The sequence below is a fragment of the Melanerpes formicivorus genome, unplaced genomic scaffold, assembly GCF_026170545.1.
Source record: "Melanerpes formicivorus ecotype bairdi unplaced genomic scaffold, bMelFor1.0.p_v2 SCAF_171, whole genome shotgun sequence".
Lineage (NCBI taxonomy): Eukaryota > Metazoa > Chordata > Aves > Piciformes > Picidae > Melanerpes > Melanerpes formicivorus.
Window position 1 is genome coordinate 27,293 of NW_027142523.1, and position 18,714 is coordinate 46,006.

The following is an 18,714-nucleotide window of genomic DNA, read 5'->3' on the forward strand; positions in this document are numbered from 1 at the left end:
GTCACAAATTTTAGAGAGAAAGGGGAGAAAAGAAGGGAAAAAAGAGGAAAAAATAATAGTAATAAAAGAAAAGAGAGGGCAAAAAGGCCAAAAGAAGGCAATGAAGCATCAGGCAGGAATGAAGCCTCCTCCCCAACATCCCCCCAATGCTCCAGCCCAAGGCAGAACATTTGAATCAGTGCCCTCCAGGTGGCCCAAAGAGGCCCAAAGGTCAGAGCTAAGAGAGGAAGAAAAGGCCATTTCCTAGACCCCTAGAAGGGAGCTGGGGTTGGAAGGGAACTGTTAAAGGTCATCTGGAGGGGCTGGAAGGTGTCCAGAGCAGGGCCAGGAGGAGGAGCAGAGGGCTGGAGCTGCTCTGCTCTGCAGACAGCCTGAGAGAGTTGGGCTTGTGCAGGCTGGAGAGGAGAAGGCTCCCAGGAGCCCTTCTGGTGGCCTTCCAGGATCTGCAGGGGGCTGCATGCAAGCTGGGGAGGGACTTTGGAGGGGGTGAGGGAGGGATAGGAGTGGGGGGGATGGAGCAAAAGGAGAAGTGGGGAGCTGGAGCTTGGCTGTGAGGAAGAAGTTGTTGGCCAGGAGGGTGGTGAGAGCCTGGCCCAGGCTGCCCAGGGAGGTGGTGGAAGCCTCCTGCCTGGAGGTGTTTGCAGCCAGGCTGGAGGTGGCTGTGAGCAACCTGCTGTGGTGTGAGGTGTCCCTGCCCATGGCAGGGGGCTGGCACTGGCTGAGCCTTGGGGTCCCTCCCAGCCCTGCCAGCTCTGTGAGTCTACGAAGGCAAAGATCTCCCAGGTGGCCTTCCCCTTACAAGCCCTGCCTGGAACAAGCCACCCCCAGCCCCAGCTGCCCCCCAGCAGCCTCAGGGATGCTGCTTCATCACCTCCACCATTTCTTGGTACAAGAGCTGGGTGGCACCCAGCCCCAGGACGAAATCCAGGTGGTTCCACTGGGGAATCACCTTGTGGTGGAGCAGGTTGCTGAGCTGGGGGAGCAGCAGGGCAAGGTCCTGGGGGTCAGCCAGGCAGTCCAGGCCCCCGTTCCAGATGGCTGTTGGCACTCTCATGGCTGTCACGTTGTAGTGGGGTGGCCCCACCTGCAGGGGAGGGAGAACAAGGAGGGCTTGCAGAGGGCTGGGATGAAATCCAGGTGGGGGCAGAGCTGCTCTTTGGGAATGGAGGGGGGAAAGCCCACCCCAGAGCTCCTAGGGTGAGCACTAGAAACTGTGGGGTCCCCTGCTGCACTGCAGTTGAATGAGGCAATGCAATTAGGCAGCTTGGAGTTAATTGCAGCATCACACAAGCACAGCACAGCAGAGGCTGGAAGGGACCTCCAGAGAGCATCCAGCCCAGCCCCTGCCACAGCAGGGCACCCAGGGCAGGCTGCACAGGAAGGCATCCAGGGAGGGTTGGAAGCTCTCCAGAGCAGGAGACTCCACAACCTCTCTGGGCAGCCTGCTCCAGGCCTCCAGCAGCCTCACCCCAAAGAAGTTTCTCCTCCCCTTGAGCTGAAACCTTCTCTCTTCCACTTTGCATCCACTGCTCCTTGGCTCCTGGCTGTGCACCACCCACAAGAGCTTGGCCCCCTCCCCTTGCCCCCCAGCCCTCAGCTCTTGACAGACATTGAACAGATCCCTCTCAGCCTTCTCCTCTCCAGCCTCAACAGCCCCAGGGCTCTCAGCCTCTCTCCACAGGGCAGATGCTCAAGTCCCCAACTCCTCTTCCTGGCTCTCCCTTGGGCTCTCCCCTGCTCCTGGAGGTTGTGGAGTCTCCTGGTGTGGAGAGCTGCCAACCCCCCCGGGCACTGTGCTCCTGGGCAAGCTGCAGGGGGGGCCCTGCTGCAGCAGGGGGGTTAGGCTGAGGGATGCCCAGGGGTCCCTTCCAACCAGCTCTGCTGTGGCCTGTGGTTACACCACGTGCAGGCCCTCCATAACAGCAGGGAAGTGCCTGGAAGCAAGTTCTTGACAGCAAGACATAGCTATTGGGTTGCTACAGCTCAGTACCAGGAGGTAATCTGTCCTCAACTGCAGTGCAACTGCTCCAGGCAAAACCAGGCCATGGTCTGGGCAACTCCATTTTTCTTGCTTAAGGAAGAAGGAAGCTCTGAGTGCAGCCCCTGGTATCCCTCTTGCCTCAGAAGCAGCTCTGAGTGCAGCCCCTGGTATCCCTCTTGCCTCAGAAGCAGCTCTGAGTGCACCTCTGGTATCCCTCTTGCCTCAGAAGCAGCTCTGAGTGCAGCCCTGGTATCCTTCTTGCCTCAGAAGCAGCTCTGAGTGCAGCCCTGGTATCCTTCTTGCCTCAGAAGCAGCTCTGAGTGCAGCCCCTGGTATCCCTCTTGCCTCAGAAGCAGCTCTGAGTGCAGCCCCTGGTATCCCTCTTGCCTCAGAAGCAGCTCTGAGTGCAGCCCCTGGTATCCCTCTTGCCTCAGAAGCAGCTCTGAGTGCAGCCCTGGTATCCCTCTTGCCTCAGAAGCAGCTCTGAGTGCAGCCCCTGGTATCCCTCTTGCCTCAGAAGCAGCTCTAAGTGCAGCCCCTGGTATCCCTCTTGCCTCAGAAGCAGCTCTGAGTGCAGCCCCTGGTATCCCTCTTGCCTCAGAAACAGCTCTGAGTGCACCTCTGGTATCCCTCTTGCCTCAGAAGCAGCTCTGAGTGCAGCCCCTGGTATCCCTCTTGCCTCAGAAGCAGCTCTGAGTGCAGCCCCTGGTATCCCTCTTGCCTCAGAAGCAGCTCTGAGTGCAGCCCTGGTATCCCTCTTGCCTCAGAAGCAGCTCTGAGTGCACCTCTGGTATCCCTCTTGCCTCAGAAGCAGCTCTGAGTGCAGCCCCTGGCCCCAGCCCAAGCCTTGCCCAGGCTCCCAGGGCCAGCAGGGGCAGCTGCTCAGCACCAGTGCCAGCAGCTCTCTGCACCTTCTCTTCCCCCCTGCTTGGACAGTTTGCCAGCACACAGTGAGAGAGGAGCCCTTGGGCTGGCTGCTGCCCAGGGGTCTCTCCCAGGCCGCTGGGCTGTGCCCCCTGTGCCCCCTGGGGCTGCTCACCTGTCTGTACCTCAGGCTGTTGTACCTGCTGCCCCCATCGTAAGCTCTCAGTGCCCCACTCTGGGCTCCCTGCAGAGAAAGGAAAGCATCCAGATGCAGTCAGAGCTGTGGGGAGGAGGTTGCAAGGAGGGGACTCAGGAGCTGGGTGTGTGTCACTGAGCTGTGAAGATTCTTCCTCCCCCAGCTCCCTCTCACAGGTCTGCCACAGGTCCACTGCAGCTAAGGGCTGGGGAGGATGCAGGTAAAGCATTAGGCTGAGGTGAGTGGTGGTTAGGAACCAGGCTGGGAGGAAGTGGAAATGTTCCAGGAAATGGCCTGGGAATGCCAAATATTCCCTGTGGGGTGAAGCACTGACCTGGGGGGGCAGAGTCAGACTGCTGGGGGGGTAGGAAGGGCCTCTGGAGAGCAGCCAGCCCAACCCCCCCTTTCCAGAGCAGGGGCACCCAGCAACACCTCCAGCTGGGTTAGGCTAGACTAGAATTAACCAGGCTGGAAAAGAGCTCAGAGATCATCAAGTCCAACCTATCCTCCAACACCATCTGATCAACCAAACCATGGCTCCAAGGGCCTCATCCAGGCTCTTCCCAAACACCCCCAGGGCTGGGGACTCCACCACCTCCCTGGGCAGCACATCCCCAGGGCCAATCTCTCTGGCTGGGAAGAATTTCTTTCTCACCTCCAGCCTAAACCTCCCCTGGCACAGCTTGAGACTGTGTCCTCTTGTTCTGCTGCTGGGGGCCTGGGAGCAGAGCCCAACCCCCACCTGGCTCCAACCTCCCTGCAGGGAGTTGAAGAGAGCAAGAAGGTCTCCCCTGAGCCTCCTCTTCTCCAGGCTAAGCAACCCCAGCTCCCTCAGCCTCTCCTCCCAGGGCTGTGCCCCAGACCCCTCCCCAGCTTGGAAAGTCTTCACTCACCAGATTTGGGATCTCTCCTCACCAGGAGACCCCACAACCTCTCTGGGCAGCCTGCTCCAGGCCTCCAGCAGCCTCACAACAAACAACTTTCTCCTCCTGCTCAGCTCCAACCTCCTGCCTGCCACTCTGTGCCCCTTGCCCCTTGGCCTGGCCCTGGGCACCACTCAGCAGAGCCTGGCCCCAGCCTCCTGCCCCCCACAGCTCCTTTAGCTCTTGCTGAGCATTGCTCAGCTGCCCTCTGGGGCTGCTCTTCTGCAGGCTCTCAGCCCCAGGGCTCTCAGCCTTTGCTGCTCCCAGAGCTGCTCCAGGCCCCTCAGCAGCTTCCCAGCCTGCCCTGGGCTCTCTCCAGCACTTCCCTGCCTCTGGAACTGGGGAGCCCAGAACTGGAACCAGGGCTCCAGCTGTGGCCTCCTGTAGAGCTCATCCAGTCCAGCAACCCTGCAGTAAGTTGCTCAGAACTCTGACCAGCCTGACCTGGAACAGCTCCTGGGATGGGGTGGGGTAGGATGGGATAGGGTGGAGTGGGAGGGGGTGGAATGGGATGGGGTGGGATGTGATGGTGTGGGGTAGGAGGGGGTGGGGTGGAATGTGATGGGGTTGGAGGGAGTGGGCTGGGGTGGGCTGGGGTGGGGCTTCTCCCACCTCTCTGGACAACCTGAGCCACCTTCAGTGTGAAAAATGTCTTCCTTAGATCCTAGTTTCAGTCTCCCTCTTGGAGTGCAAATCCCTCAGCCCTTGTGCTGCTGCTGCATGGATTTGAATCCATGATGGACAAAGCTGAGGGCCAACAGCCCAGGCAAGAGAGGCTGAGGGCAGCACAGCACAACTGCAGTGTCAGGGGGGCTCTGGGAGTCCCTGTTCTCCGTGCTCCCAGGGGTAAGAAGGTGAAGGACTCTGCAGCTGGCAGCAGATGGCACTCAGGCTGCAGGGCTGGAGCTAGGCTGAAGCTGACTCTTCAAAGCTGTCTGCTGTGGATGCAGGCACCTCAGCTGCCAACCTTTCTCCTTGCAGATCCACTCCTTTGGGGCCACTCTGCTTGATGATGTAGCTCAAGAAGCTGCTGAGCATTTTATGGAGGGGTGAAACCCATCCCCCCACAGGCAGGGCTGGAGTGTGGCAGCAGCCACTTGGGAGGGTGCCAGAGGCCTGGAGCAGGCTGCCCAGGGGGGTTGTGGAGTCTCCCTCTGTGGAGAGATTCCAACCCCCCCTGGCTGTGTTGCTGTGTGCCCTGCCCTGGGTGCCCCTGCTCTGGCAGGGGGGCTGGGTTGGATGAGCTTTGGAGCTCCCTTCCAGCCCCTCACACTCTGTGATGCTGTGATTTCCCCTCAGCCTCCTCTGCTCCAGGCTGAACACCCCCAGCTCCCTCAGCTGCTCCTCCCCAGCCCTGCTCTCCAGACCCTTCCCCAGCTTTGTTGCCCTTCTCTGGGCCTGCTCCAGCCCCCCAAGGCCATGAATTTGGATGGAAGCTGTGTCCACACTGCTCACCCCGGGCAGGGATTTGGCCAGCCTGGTTCTGCTGTACTTCAGGAGGGATGACCCAGGAGAGAGGGAGAGAGCCTCACATCCTGGGCACAGGCCCTTCCCTGGGCTAAATGAGAGAAAGAAGAAGCCTAAAAGCAGTGGTGTACGATGGAGGAACCATCCAGGATGGGACCTCACTTTGACCATACCCTGGGCAAGGGCTCTGAGGGCAAGCAGAGAGCATTTATCCTGGGCAGAAGGCTTTAGCCTGCTTGAGCTGGCAGTGCTGCCTTCATTGTGGGGCTTGACGATCTCAGAGCTCCCTTCCAACCAACCAAAGAGCAAAGGATGACTCCTCAGGGGCATTAAACCACCCAGTGCCCCCTTTTTGTAGCTGGGGATTTCTACCTGGCTCACTGGAGAGGTCCCAGGTGACTGAAACTGGCCAAGGTGGTCCCCATCCACAAGAAGGGTCGGATGGAGGAACCTGGGAACTCCAGGCCTGGCAGCCTGACCTCAGTGCCAGGGAAAGTGATGGAGCAGATTATCCTGGGGGCAATAACTGCACCTGAAGGATGGCCAAGGGCTCAGGTCCAGCCAGCATGGACTTAGGAAGGGCAGGTCCTGCCTCTCCAACCTGATCTCCTTCCATGCCCAGGTGACTACCTGGTGGCTGTGGGGCAGGGTGGGGATGAGGTCTGCCTGGGCTGCAGCAAGGCCTTGGACACTGTCCCCCACAGCAAACTCCTGGCTAAGCTGTCAGCCCCTGGCTGGGACAGCAGCTCTCTGAGCTGGGTGAGGAACTGGCTGGAGGCTGAGCCCAGAGAGTGGTGGTGAATGGTGCCACAGCCAGCTGGCAGCCAGGCACCAGTGGTGTGCCCCAGAGAGCAGTGCTGGGCCCTGTGCTCTTTAACATCTTCACTGATGATCTGCAGGAGGGGATGGAGTCCATCAGCAGTGAGTTTGCAGATGACAGCAAGCTGGGGGCAGGAGTTGAGCTGTCAGAGGGTAGGAGAGCTCTGCAGAGGGACCTTGCCAGGCTGCACAGATGGGCAGAGGCCAACAGGATGGCACTGAACAAGTCCAAGTGCCAGGGGCTGCACTTTGGCCACAGCAACCCCAGGCAGTGCTGCAGGCTGGGGGCAGAGTGGCTGAGAGCAGCCAGGCAGAGAGGGACCTGGGGGTGGTGGTGGAGAGCAGCTGAACAGGAGGCAGCAGTGTGCCCAGGGGGCCAAGAAGGCCAAGGGCATCCTGGCCTGCAGCAGGAAGAGTGTGGCCAGCAGGAGCAGGGAAGTCCTTGTGCCCTGTGCTCAGCACTGCTGAGGCCACACCTGGAGTCCTGTGTCCAGCTCTGGGCTCCTCAGGTCAGGAAAGAGGTTGAGCTGCTGGAAGGTGTCCAGAGAAGGGCAAGAAAGCTGGGGAGGGGTCTGGGGCACAGCCCTGTGAGGAGAGGCTGAGGGAGCTGGGGTTGCTTAGCCTGCAGAAGAGGAGGCTCAGGGGAGACCTTCTTGCTCTCTCCAACTCCCTGCAGGGAGGTTGTAGACAGGTGGGGGTTGGGCTCTGCTCCCAGGCACCCAGCACCAGAACAAGAGGACACAGTCTGAAGCTGTGCCAGGGGAGGTTTGGGCTGGAGGTGAGGAGAAAGTTCTTCCCAGCCAGAGAGATTGGCCCTGGGGATGTGCTGCCCAGGGAGGTGGTGGAGTCCCCATCCCTGGAGGTGTTCAAGAGGGGATTGGATGGGGCCCTTGGTGCCATGGTCTAGTCATGAGGTCTGTGGTGCCAGGTTGGACTCAATGCTCTTTGAGGCCTCTTCCAGCCTTGGTGGTGCTGTGTGCTACCTGTATCCAGTGGATGATGTTCTGGACCGAGGTCCCTGCGGGGCTGTGTGCTGCATAGACATCCACTCGGCTCTGCAAGGGGAGGGGGGAGAAAAAGGAGAGCATTGCACAGGGACTTTGACCCTGGACAGCCAAGGCTTGCCCCCCTCTGAAGGACATCAGATTTATCCCCACCTACCATGTTTGTGTTCTTCCAGTTAAACCCAAACAGCTTAGACAAGAAATTCCTGCAGGTCTTTGAGCAGGGGCAGAATCTGGACAGGATCAGCTCCCCCAGGGCAGTGTGTGGCAGGACCTCCTTGGTGCCAAACATCTCCTGCAGCGTTGCAGGGGAAGTCATCAAGCACAGAGAGACTGCTGGTCAAGCATCAACACCTCCACAGTTTCTGTTTCACCCCCATGTTGAGCTATGAGGACCCCCACATTGAGCTAGGAGGTTGCCTACAGGTGGCACCAACCTCCCTGCAGGGAGTTGGAGAGAGCAAGAAGGTCTCCCCTGAGCCTCCTCTTCTCCAGGCTAAGCAACCCCAGCTCCCTCAGCCTCTCCTCACAGGGCTGTGCCCCAGACCCCTCCCCAGCTTTCTTGCCCTTCTCTGGACACCTTCCAGCAGCTCAACCTCTTTCCTGACCTGAGGAGCCCAGAGCTGGACACAGGACTCCAGGTGTGGCCTCAGCAGTGCTGAGCACAGGGCACAAGGACTTCCCTGCTCCTGCTGGCCACACTCTTCCTGCTGCAGGCCAGGATGCCCTTGGCCTTCTTGGCCCCCTGGGCACACTGCTGCCTCCTGTTCAGCTGCTCTCCACCACCACCCCCAGGTCCCTCTCTGCCTGGCTGCTCTCAGCCACTCTGCCCCCAGCCTGCAGCACTGCCTGGGGTTGCTGTGGCCAAAGTGCAGCCCCTGGCACTTGGACTTGTTCAGTGCCATCCTGTTGGCCTCTGCCCATCTGTGCAGCCTGGCAAGGTCCCTCTGCAGAGCTCTCCTACCCTCTGACAGCTCAACTCCTGCCCCCAGCTTGCTGTCATCTGCAAACTCACTGCTGATGGACTCCATCCCCTCCTGCAGATCATCAGTGAAGATGTTAAAGAGCACAGGGCCCAGCACTGCTCCCTGGGGCACACCACTGGTGCCTGGCTGCCAGCTGGCTGTGGCACCATTCACCACCACTCTCTGGGCTCAGCCTCCAGCCAGTTCCTAACCCAGCTCAGAGAGCTGCTGTCCCAGCCAATCTATCCAACCTCCTCTTCAGTAAGCAGGGACATCCTCACCTAGGCTACAGATCACCTTGAATATCTCCTGACCACCTCCCTGGGCAAGCTGTTGCAGTGTTCCACAACCCTCAAGGTGCAGAACTTGTTCCTCACATCCAATCTCAATCTGCTCTGCTCTCATTTCAAACCATTGCCCCTGCTCCTATCACTGCAGGACCTTTGGGAACAGTCTCTGTGCAGCCTTCTTGTAGCCCTTTCAGGTACTGGATGGTCATCATTAGTTAGTTTCATCCCCAATACTGCAGCAGGGTCCATGAACACCTTGAGCATGAATCCTTCACTGGATCAGAATGGGCTGGCTTGGAAGGGGCCTCCAGAGCTCAGCCAGCCCAGCCCCCTGCACTCAGCAGGGACATCCTCCACTGGAGCAGGCTGCCCAGAGCCCTCTCCAGCCTCCCCTGCAATAGCTCCAGGCATGGAGCCTCAACCACCTCCCTGGGCAGCCTGCTGCAGTGCTCCAGCAGCCTCCTGGGGCAGAACTTGTTCCTCACATCCAATCTCAATCTGCTCTGCTCTGCTTTGCAGCCCTTGCCCCCAGCCCTAGGAGGTTTCTCAGTCTCTCTGAAGCTGCACACAGGACAGAGTCTGAAGCCACCTACCTTCAGCCCATAGTCAGAAAAGATGGCAAACTTCCTGACTGGGCTCGGAGCAAAGGCAATGGTGAACACTGGTGCCAAGGCTAAGTACATCTTGATCTTCTGAGCCAGCTGAGGCATGGTGGAAAAGGCTATGAAGGCTGGAAGGAAGGAAAACAAGAGAGCTCCCCCTTGCAGGCTGTTGCTGTGTGCAGTTCAGCTTTGGTGCAGACTTCTTGCAAATCCCAAAGACACTGCAGAGCTCCTCAGCAGTGCTGGCAGGGCTGGCAGCCCTCTGCTGGCAGGCCAGGTTTTGCCTGCTTTATTTCTGCTCCTCTCACAGCTCTGCCACTGACTCTGGGCCCAAAAGCTTCCCCCCTCCGCTACCCCCACCCCCATAATCACCCCCAAGGGCCACAGAAGATGCTTCTGATGTGCATGGCACCCAGCTGGGAGCAGTGGTGACAGCCCTCAGGCTGTGCTGCCAGCCAGCCAGAGCTGGGCAGGCTGAGAGCTGGGCAGGGAGCAAGGGAATGAAAGCCAACAAGGGCAAGGGCAGAGCCTGGCAGCTGGGCAAGAACAAGCCCAGGCAGCAGGAGAGGTTGGGCACTGAGCTGCTGGAGAGCAGGGAAGGGGACAAGGAGCTGGGGGTGCTGCTTATTTTCCAGCAGCAAAGCTGGGGCAGAAGCTGTCATCCCCTAGTCCTCAGCTCAGCCTTTGACCAGGAAGGTTTCTCTCCACCTTCTTCATGGTTTGCCTGCTTTATTTCTCTTCCTCTCACAGCTCTGCCACTGACTCCATGCCCAAAAGCTTTTGCTACTTCCTTGGGGTGTTCTGGGCAAGACTTGACCTGCAGCACCTCAGTGATGTGCTGGCAGCAGGCACAGCTGTGCCCCTGGCATGGGTTGGTGGCACAGCAGCTCTGCCTGTCTCAACAGTCAAAAAGGAAACTCTCTGGAGAAAGAGCAATTGAGATGTTTAGAGTCTGGGTTAGCAAAAGCAGCAGGGGCAGGAGGGGATTCTGCCCCTCTGCTGTGCTCTGCTCAGCCCCCCAGGCAGTGCTGGGGCAGCTCTGGAGCCCTCAGCACAGGCAGGGAGCTGTTGGAGCAGGGCCAGAGGAGGCCACAGCAGTGCTGGCAGGGCTGGGAGCCCTCTGCTGGGAGCCAGGCTGGGAGAGTTGGCCTTGGGCAGCCTGCAGGGGAGAAGGCTGCAGGGAGCCCTCCTGGTGGCCTTGCAGTGCTCCAAGGGCCCAGCAGAAGGCTGGGGACAGACTGCTGAGCAGGGCCTCTTGTGCCAGGCCAAGGGGGGATGGTTTGGCCTGCAAGAGGGAGCTTGAGAGTGGAGAGAAGGAGAAATGTTTGGTGCTGAGGGTGGGGAGAGCCTGGCCCAGGCTGCCCAGAGAGCTGGGAGCTGCCCCCTGGCTGGCAGCAGTGCAGGGCAGGTTGTGTGGGGCTGTGAGCAGCCTGCTCTGGCTGGGGCTGTCCCTGCTGGCTGCAGGGCTTGGAGTGGATGAGCTTGAGAGCTCCATTCCAAGGCAAAGTGCTCTGTGATTCTGTGACTGATGTCTAGGGTGAGCAGAACTGAAACCAGAGCCTGGTGAATGTACACAAGGTCTGTGCTGAAGGTGATGAGCTGTGCTCAAGAGAAATCTCTGTCATGATCACAGCTGATGTGCAGCTATGTGCTGAGCAGCAGGGCAGGGAGGGCTGGACATCTACTGCCCTGCACAGCTCCCTGAGAGGAGGCTGCAGCCAGCTGGGGCTTGGGCTCTGCTCCCCAGTCTCAGGTGAGAGGAGGAGAGGAACTGGCCTGAAATTGTGCCAGGGGAGGCTTAGTTTGGAGCTGAGGAACAATTCCTTTGGTGCCAGAGTGGTCAGGGAGTGGCAGAGGCTGCCCAGGGCGGTGGTGGAGTCCCCATGCCTGGAGATGCTCCAGCAAGCTGTGGCCATGGCAGCTGGGGCCATGGTTGGGTGGCCATGGGGGGGTTGGGTTGGTGCTGGAGTGGGTGATCCTGGAGGGCTGTCCCAAGCCCAACAACTCTATGACCTGGTTAAGCATCCCAGAGCCCTCCTGCAGGCCCCTGTGTGCACAGCTGCATTTCACATGCAGGCAGCAGTGCAGAGCAGAACCTGCATTTCCTGGAGGTTCTACAAGCAGCCACTGTGCAAAACTCAGCCAGGCCCTTCAAGGCACTCCAGACCTGGCTGGGGACCTGGATTTCACCTGCTCCTTAGAGGTCAGTGCTCGCCACACCACCACCACACCTTCACACCGAGCTCATCCAGCCCTCCAATCCTCCAGGGGAGGAAAATCTTCTTGGCTGCCAGAGTGGTCAGGGATTGGCAGAGGCTGCCCAGGGAGGTGGTGGAGTCCCCAGGCCTGGAGGTGCTCCAGAAAGGTGGTGGGGTTGGGTGGATGGTTGGACTGGATGAGCTTGGAGGTCTCTTCCAAGCCAGCCCATTGTGTGCAGGCTGTCAGCCAGGGCAGTCAAGAGGCCACACTTACCTATGGTGGTGCCTTGAGAATGACCAATGTAATACAGCTGCTGCTGCCCTGTTTTCTGCTCAATGAAGTTTATGGTTGCTGGGAGGTCATATTTAGCCATTTCATCAAAGCTGCAGGAGGGAGAGCAGTCATCTTAGCAGGAGATGTAGCAGGTGAGACCCATGGGCCAAGGCTCCTGGGGTGGAGTTCAACAAGGCCAAGTCCCAGCGCCTCTACCTGGGTCACCACAACCCCATGGGGAGCTGCAGACCTAGGGAGGTGTGGTTGGAAAGCTGCAGCCTGGAGAGGGCCCTGGGGGTGTTGGTTGGCAGCCACTGACCAGGAGGCAGCAGTGCCCAGGGGGCCAAAAAGGCCAATGGCATCTTGGCTTGGGACAGAACCAGGGTGGGCAGCAGGGCCAGGAGGTGACCATCCCCTGTGCCACAGCTCAAGTGCTGGGTTCAGCTCTGGGCCCTCCCTGCAGGAAGCACATTGAGGGCTGGAGCCTGGCCAGGGAAGGGCAGCAGAGCTGCAGGAGGTGCTGAAGCCCCTGGGCTGTGAGGAGAGGCTGAGGGAGCTGGGGGTGTTCAGGCTGGAGAAGAGGAGGCTGAGGGAGACCTCCTTGCCCTCTGCAGCTCCCTGCAGGGAGGTTGGAGTCAGGAGGGGGCAGCCTCTGCTCCTTGGTGGCAAGAGGCAGCCCCAGAGGCAATGGTTCCAAGCTGCCCCAGGGGAGGCTGAGGCTGGAGCCCAGGAAAGATTCCTGCCCTGGAAGGGCTCTCAGCCATTGGAATGCTCTGCCCAGGGCAGTGCTGGAGTCCCCACCCCTGGGGGTGTTCCAGCAGTGTGGAGCTGGTGCTTAGGGACAGGGTTTGGTGCTGAGCCTGCAGTGCTGGCTGGAGGGTTGGGGGAGCCTGGGAGGCCTCTTCCAACCAGAAGTATTCTGTGAGTCTGTGACCTACATCTGAACAACCACCCCCCAAGAAGCCACAAAACCAGAGGGGAGGGCAGGACAGCCCCACAAACCCCCTGCTGCCCCCCACCCCAGGCAGCGCCTGGGGCTTCGCCCTCCCCTCAGCCCTCCCTCAGCCCTCCCCGAGCTAGGGCAGCGTCACCCTGTGGGAGATGAAAGGCTTCAGTGTTGTCTGGGAGCCTTGAAGCTCCTCTTTACCTGAAAGCCCAGAACTCCTCCTGTTTGGGAGAGAGGACCAGATGCCTCTTGGACCAAGTGTTGCCCCAGCTGTTGCCCAGCCAGACGTCGTAGCCGGCGTCGGCCAGGACGAAGCCCAGGCTGCTGTTGGGCAGGTTGGTCACCCAGATGCTGCCTTCTCCTAGGAGGCCATGCTGCAGGAGCACAGCAGGCCTGGCACCTGCAAGACAGCCAGCAGGGGCACCTGGGGGGTTGGGTGCTGCCAGCCTTTCGGGCAGGCCAGGGACTCTGTGTGTTCCCCTTGCTGGTGGAGGCTGCCAGCTGGCTGTGGGTGCCAGGCAGGGCTGCTGCCCCTCATGGCCAAACCTGCAGCCCCCCCTGCCAGCCCTGCTGCCCCCTACAGCCAACCCTGCTGCCCCCCACCGCCAGCCCTGCAGCCCCCCACCGCCAGCCCTGCCGCCCCCTACAGCCAACCCTGCCGCCCCCCCACCGCCAGCCCTGCTGCTCCCCACCGCCAGCCCTGCTGCCCTCCGCCGCCAGCCCTGCTGCTCCCCACCGCCAGCCCTGCTGCCCTCCGCCGCCAGCCCTGCTGCCCCCCCGCCGCCAGCCCTGCTGCCCTCCGCCGCCAGCCCTGCTGCCCCCCGCCGCCAGCCCTGCTGCCCCCCGCCGCCAGCCCTGCTGCCCTCCGCCGCCAACCCTGCTGCCCCCCCGCCGCCAGCCCTGCTGCTCCCCACCGCCAGCCCTGCTGCCCCCCACCGCCAGCCCTGCAGCCCCCCACCGCCAGCCCTGCTGCCCCCCCCCCCCGCCAGCCCTGCTGCCCCCCCCCACCGCCAGCCCTGCTGCCCTCCACCACCAGCCCTGCTGCCCCCCCCCCGCCAGCCCTGCTGCCCCCCCCCACCGCCAGCCCTGCAGCCCCCCACCGCCAGCCCTGCTGCTCCCCACCGCCAACCCTGCTGCCCCCCCACCGCCAGCCCTGCAGCCCCCCACCGCCAGCCCTGCTGCCCCCCCCCGCCAGCCCTGCAGCCCCCCCGCCCGCCCTGCTGCCCTCCACTGCCAGCCCTGCTGCCCCCCACCGCCAGCCCTGCAGCCCCCCCCCCCCGCCAGCCCTGCTGCCCTCCATGGCCAGCCCTGCTGCCCCCCCCCCCGCCAGCCCTGCTGCCCTCCACCGCCAGCCCTGCTGCTCCCCACCGCCAGCCCTGCTGCTCCCCCACCGCCAGCCCTGCTGCCCTCCATGGCCAGCCCTGCTGCCCTCCACCGCCAGCCCTGCAGCCCCCCCCCACCGCCAGCCCTGCTGCCCTCAGCATGTGGACAGCTTCAGGCCATTGCTTCTCTCCCTATCACTTGTTCTTGGAAGAAGAGGGTCCTGGGTCACCTGGGCCAGGGCTTGAGAACCCTTTCAGGGAAGCGGTTTCTTCTGATGCCCAACCTAACCCTCCCCTGGCACAGCTTCAGGCCATTGCCTCTCATCCTATCTCCTTTCCCTAGGAACCCCCCAGCTGGCTGCAGCCTCCTCTCAGGAGCTGCAGAGAGCAAGGAGCTCTCCCTCAGCCTCCTCTGCTCCACACTCAACCCCCCCAGCTCCCTCAGCTGCTCCTCCCCAGCCCTCTTCTCCACACCCTTCCCCAGCTCTCTTGCCCTTCTCTGGCCCTGCTCCAGCCCCTCAGTGTCTTTCCTGTAGATAGAATCACAGAAGCATTTTGTTTGGAAAAGATCATCAAGAACAATAAAGAGCATGGGGAGACTTGGAGGCTTTCCTACACCACCCCTCAGTTCTAAGTGTCCATTTTCTTAGTGATAGATCATCTGCAGAGGAGCTGGGAAGGAACAGGGACAAAAAGAAGCCATTGTAGATGACTCACTTGCAACTACCATGTCTGCTGGTCATGCATCCAAGGCTGGAGCACTCAGCACAGGAAGGCCATGGACCTGCTGGAGAGGGTCCAAAGGAGGGCCAGGAAAATGCTCAGGGGGTTGGAGCAGCTCTGCTGTGAGGACAGGCTGAGGGAGCTGGGGGTGTTCAGCCTGGAGAAGAGAAGGCTCCAGGCAGACCTCAGAGCAGCCTGCCAGGACCTGAAGAGGCTCCAAGAAGGCTGCAGAGAGACTGCTCCCAAAGGCCTGCAGGGACAGGAGCAGGGGCAAGGGCTGCAAAGCAGAGCAGAGCAGATTGAGATTGGATGTGAGGAACAAGTTCTGCCCCAGGAGGCTGCTGGAACACTGCAGCAGGCTGCCCAGGGAGGTGGTTGAGGCTCCCTGCCTGGAGCTATTGCAGGGGAGGCTGGAGAGGGCTCTGGGCAGCCTGCTCCAGTGGAGGATGTCCCTGCTGAGTGCAGGGGGCTGGGCTGGCTGAGCTCTGGAGCTGCCTCCCAGCCCAGAGAACTCTGTGATTTCATGATAGAGTTAAAACCCCTGAAGCTCAGAGAAGTTCACATCTCTTCCCTTTCTACTCTCTGCTGCAGGATGGCTGAGGAGGAGCCAGAAGGAGGGAATGCCACAGATGAAGCCAGGTGGAGGTTTGGTTCTTCTCCCAAGGAACAAGTGATGAGATAAGAGGAGATGACCTCAGGTTGTGGCAGGGGAGGTTTAGTTTGGACATAAGAAAGTCCTTCCCTGGAAGGGCTCTCAAAGAGTAGAATAGCTTCCACCATCCCTGGAGGTGCTCCCAAGAGGCAGAGAGGTGGTGCTGAGGGCCCCACCTTTGGCATTTAAAGCATGGTTGGACTGATGAGCTTAAAGTCTTCTCCAAACAAAAGGATTCTATGATTTCTCCCAGCCCCTGACCAATGCTGGAAGGGTTTTCTCCCCCCCCAAGCTGTGCTGCTGTGTTCTTTGCTGGAGTGACAAAATTCACCAGCAGACAGAAGAAGTTTTATCATCTGGCCCGAGCTCTACTTCAGCCACGCTCCTGGGGCTGAGGGGGAAGGGTTTGAACAGCCAGAGAGGAGGAAGAGAAGGGAACCCTTGGCTCCCTCACCCTGTGGCAGGCCCCTCATAAGTCCTAGTGCTGTGTCAGAGCTGCTCCCAGCAGCCTTGGGGTGCATTGAGACCCAGGCAGAGCAGTGCTTCAGCTCTGCATCTCAGCAGGCCTTTAGCTCCCAGAGGCCTTGCTGGGAGCAATTGGCAGAACCTGAGCTCCCCAGGAAGCTCCAAGAGCACCCTTGGAGGTGCCTGGAGATGTGACAGACTGAAAGCTTTGCATGGCTCTAGGCACTCCTAGCTGCCACTTTGCAAAGGACAAGAGGGAAGCTCCCCAAGGAGTATTAAACTGGGTTGCTGCTCCAAGAGGTGGCTCCAGAAGCAAGCTCCCAGAGAGAGCCCAAGGTGAGTGTGTGGCACCAGTGGGGAGGAACAATCAGCTGCTCCTCACTGCCTGGAGTGCAGCCTGCTGGGTGCCTGGGGCATCATCCACACTCAGGTTCTCTACACAGGGAGAGCAAACATCACTTCAAAGGATCAACCTTCCCAACCAAATTCTTGTTGGCCAAAACAGAGGCTACAGACACCAAGCCATGGAGTTGGGGGTGCTGGGGGAGGAGAAGCTCAGCAGGAGCCAGCAGGGAGCACTTGCAGCCCAGAGAGCCAAGCAGAGCCTGGGCTGCAGCAAGAGAAGTGTGGCCAGCAGGGCCAGGGAGGGGATTCTGCCCCTCTGCTCCACTCTGCTGAGCCCACAGCTGCAGCTCTGGGGCCAGTGCTGGAGCCCCCAGCACAGGAAGGCTGTGGAGGGGCTGGAAGGTGTCCAGAGCAGGGCCAGGAGGAGGAGCAGAGGGCTGGAGCTGCTCTGCTCTGCAGACAGCCTGAGAGAGTTGGGCTTGTGCAGGCTGGAGAGGAGAAGGCTCCCAGGAGACCTTCTGGTGGCCTCCCAGGCTCTGCAGGGGGCTGCAAGCAAGCTGGGGAGGGACTTTGGAGGGGGTGAGGGAGGGATAGGAGTGGGGGGGATGGAGCAAAAGGAGAAGTGGGGAGCTGGAGCTTGGCTGTGAGGAAGAAGTTGTTGGCCAGGAGGGTGGTGAGAGCCTGGCCCAGGCTGCCCAGGGAGGTGGTGGAAGCCTTCTGCCTGGAGGTGTTTGCAGCCAGGCTGGAGGTGGCTGTGAGCAAGCTGCTGTGGTGTGAGGTGTCCCTGCCCATGGCAGGGGGTTGGGGCTGGCTGAGCCTTGGGGTCCCTTCCAGCCCTGCCAGCTCTGTGAGTCTAAGAGCCTCTTGCACTGGAATCCCAGTCAGAAGCTGCTGGGTCGGAGGTTGGATTCAATGATCCTGAAGGCCTCTTCCAGCCAAAGGCATGACTCTGTGGATGTTTTCTGTGTGACACAGATATCAAACTCACCTTGGCTTGCACTGCCTCTCCCATAGGGAATTCTGTTCAGCTGGAGGATGTAGCCATCTTCTGTCAACACACTGTACTCCTCGCTGGGGTATCCCCAGTAGGAGACCATTTCACTCTGCAAAAAAGGAGGGGGCCACAAAGAAAAAGCCAAGGATAATGTTCTCCAGGCTCCAAGGTAATCCCTGAAGGGCAGTGTTTAGCTCTCAGCATTTCATTCTGGCTCCTGCCCAGGCACTTAGCTGCCTCTGCTCCCAGGCCCTCCTACTTACGATGTTCATCCGTGCTTCGGGGTTCTTAGCATGTGGGAACCTGAAGAGGCATTTCCCAGACACCATCCCATGGACCATGGACACCAGAGCTAGGGCCAGCCACAGCCTCCCTTTGCCTGCAACAACACAGCCACAGCCTCAGTGCCATTGGAAGCAGGGGAGACCCAAACCAGACCTGCACTTGTCACACAATCACAGAAGGCTCTGGGCTGGAAGGGGCCTCCAGAGCTCATCCAGGCCAACCCCCTGCACTCAGCAGGGACATCCTCCACTGGAGCAGGCTGTATCCTCTCCTTCTGTCACTGCTTGCCTGAGAGAAGAAGCCAACCCCTACCTGGCTACAACCTCCCTGCAGGGAGTTGTAGAGAGCAAGGAGGCCTCCCCTGACCCTCCCGTTCTCCTAAGCAACCCCAGCACATCTGCTGAGCCTTCCTGCAGCCTGGCAATGCAGCTGTGCCCTTCCATCACCTCATGCCTCTCTGCAGCAGTCCCAGTCACTGCCTTACTGCTGTTAGTGCTGCAGCTCCAGGGATGCACTCAGCAGGGACATCCTCCACTGGAGCAGGCTGCCCAGAGCCCTCTCCAGCCTCCCCTGCAATAGCTCCAGGCAGGGAGCCTCAACCACCTCCCTGGGCAGCCTGCTGCAGTGTTCCAGCAGCCTCCTGGGGCAGAACTTGTTCCTCACAGCCAATCTCAATCTGCTCTGCTCTGCTCTGCAGCCCTTGCCCCTGCTCCTGTCCCTGCAGGCCTTCATGAAGAGTTAAGGCACAATGCAAGCCACTTCTGCCCTGTCTCTTCCCAGACTGAGAGGGAGAGCTTTGTAACATTGCCCTGCCATCTGCACCAGCCCTTAGCACAGCTGTCCAAGACTTCTCAGGAGGCAGAGGGGAGGACAGCCAAGCAAGTAAAGAGCCAACATTGTGTCCCTTCCTCCCTACAGAAAAAAGAAGATCACCAAAAGAAAAGCTCTACCCACTTGCCCTTCTCCTTGGTCATAGTGATGAAGACAAGAATTGGTTGCATTTCATTCAGAGAAGGAACCTTGCAGGTGCAAAGTATCTCCCTTTGCCAGGGAGAAATGCATCTTAATCATAAACTCATGGAATTCTCAGGGCTGGAAGGGACCCCAAGGCTCAGCCAGCCCCAACCCCCTGCCATGGGCAGGGACACCTCACACCACAGCAGGTTGCTCACAGCCACCTCCAGCCTGGCTGCAAACACCTCCAGGCAGGAGGCTTCCACCACCTCCCTGGGCAGCCTGGGCCAGGCTCTCACCACCCTCCTGGCCAACAACTTCTTCCAGCAGATCATAGAATCACAGAATCAATAAGGTTGGAAAAGACCTCAGAGGTCATCAAGTCCAATTTGTCACCCAACACCATCTAATCAACCAAACCATGGCTCCAAGTGCCACATCCAAT

The 18,714-nt window shown here is 60.1% G+C and overlaps 1 protein-coding gene across 1 annotated transcript; it reads right to left on the reverse strand.

Moving 5' to 3' along the window:
* Positions 1-716: 716 nt before the first annotated feature.
* LOC137457332 (lipase member K-like) lies at positions 717-17,317 on the reverse strand. The gene is made up of 9 exons (XM_068169197.1): positions 17,294-17,317; positions 17,025-17,139; positions 12,731-12,929; positions 11,584-11,693; positions 9,103-9,239; positions 7,412-7,549; positions 7,234-7,305; positions 3,021-3,089; positions 717-1,084 (listed from the first exon to the last, which is right to left on the reverse strand). The coding sequence occupies exons 1-9, from the start codon at positions 17,300-17,302 to the stop codon at positions 851-853; spliced, it is 1,083 nt and encodes a 360-aa protein (XP_068025298.1). The 5' UTR covers positions 17,303-17,317; the 3' UTR covers positions 717-850.
* Positions 17,318-18,714: the final 1,397 nt, after the last annotated feature.

What these genes read in the sequence shown, in the direction of transcription:
- LOC137457332 (XM_068169197.1), bottom strand. An exon ending in TTCTCAAGGCACCACCATAG is followed by an intron (nt 9,240 to 11,583) that starts GTAAGTGTGGCC and finishes CCTTCCTTCCAG; the next exon opens with CCTTCATAGCCTTTTCCACC. An exon ending in TTTCTGACTATGGGCTGAAG is followed by an intron (nt 7,550 to 9,102) that starts GTAGGTGGCTTC and finishes GCAACGCTGCAG; the next exon opens with GAGATGTTTGGCACCAAGGA.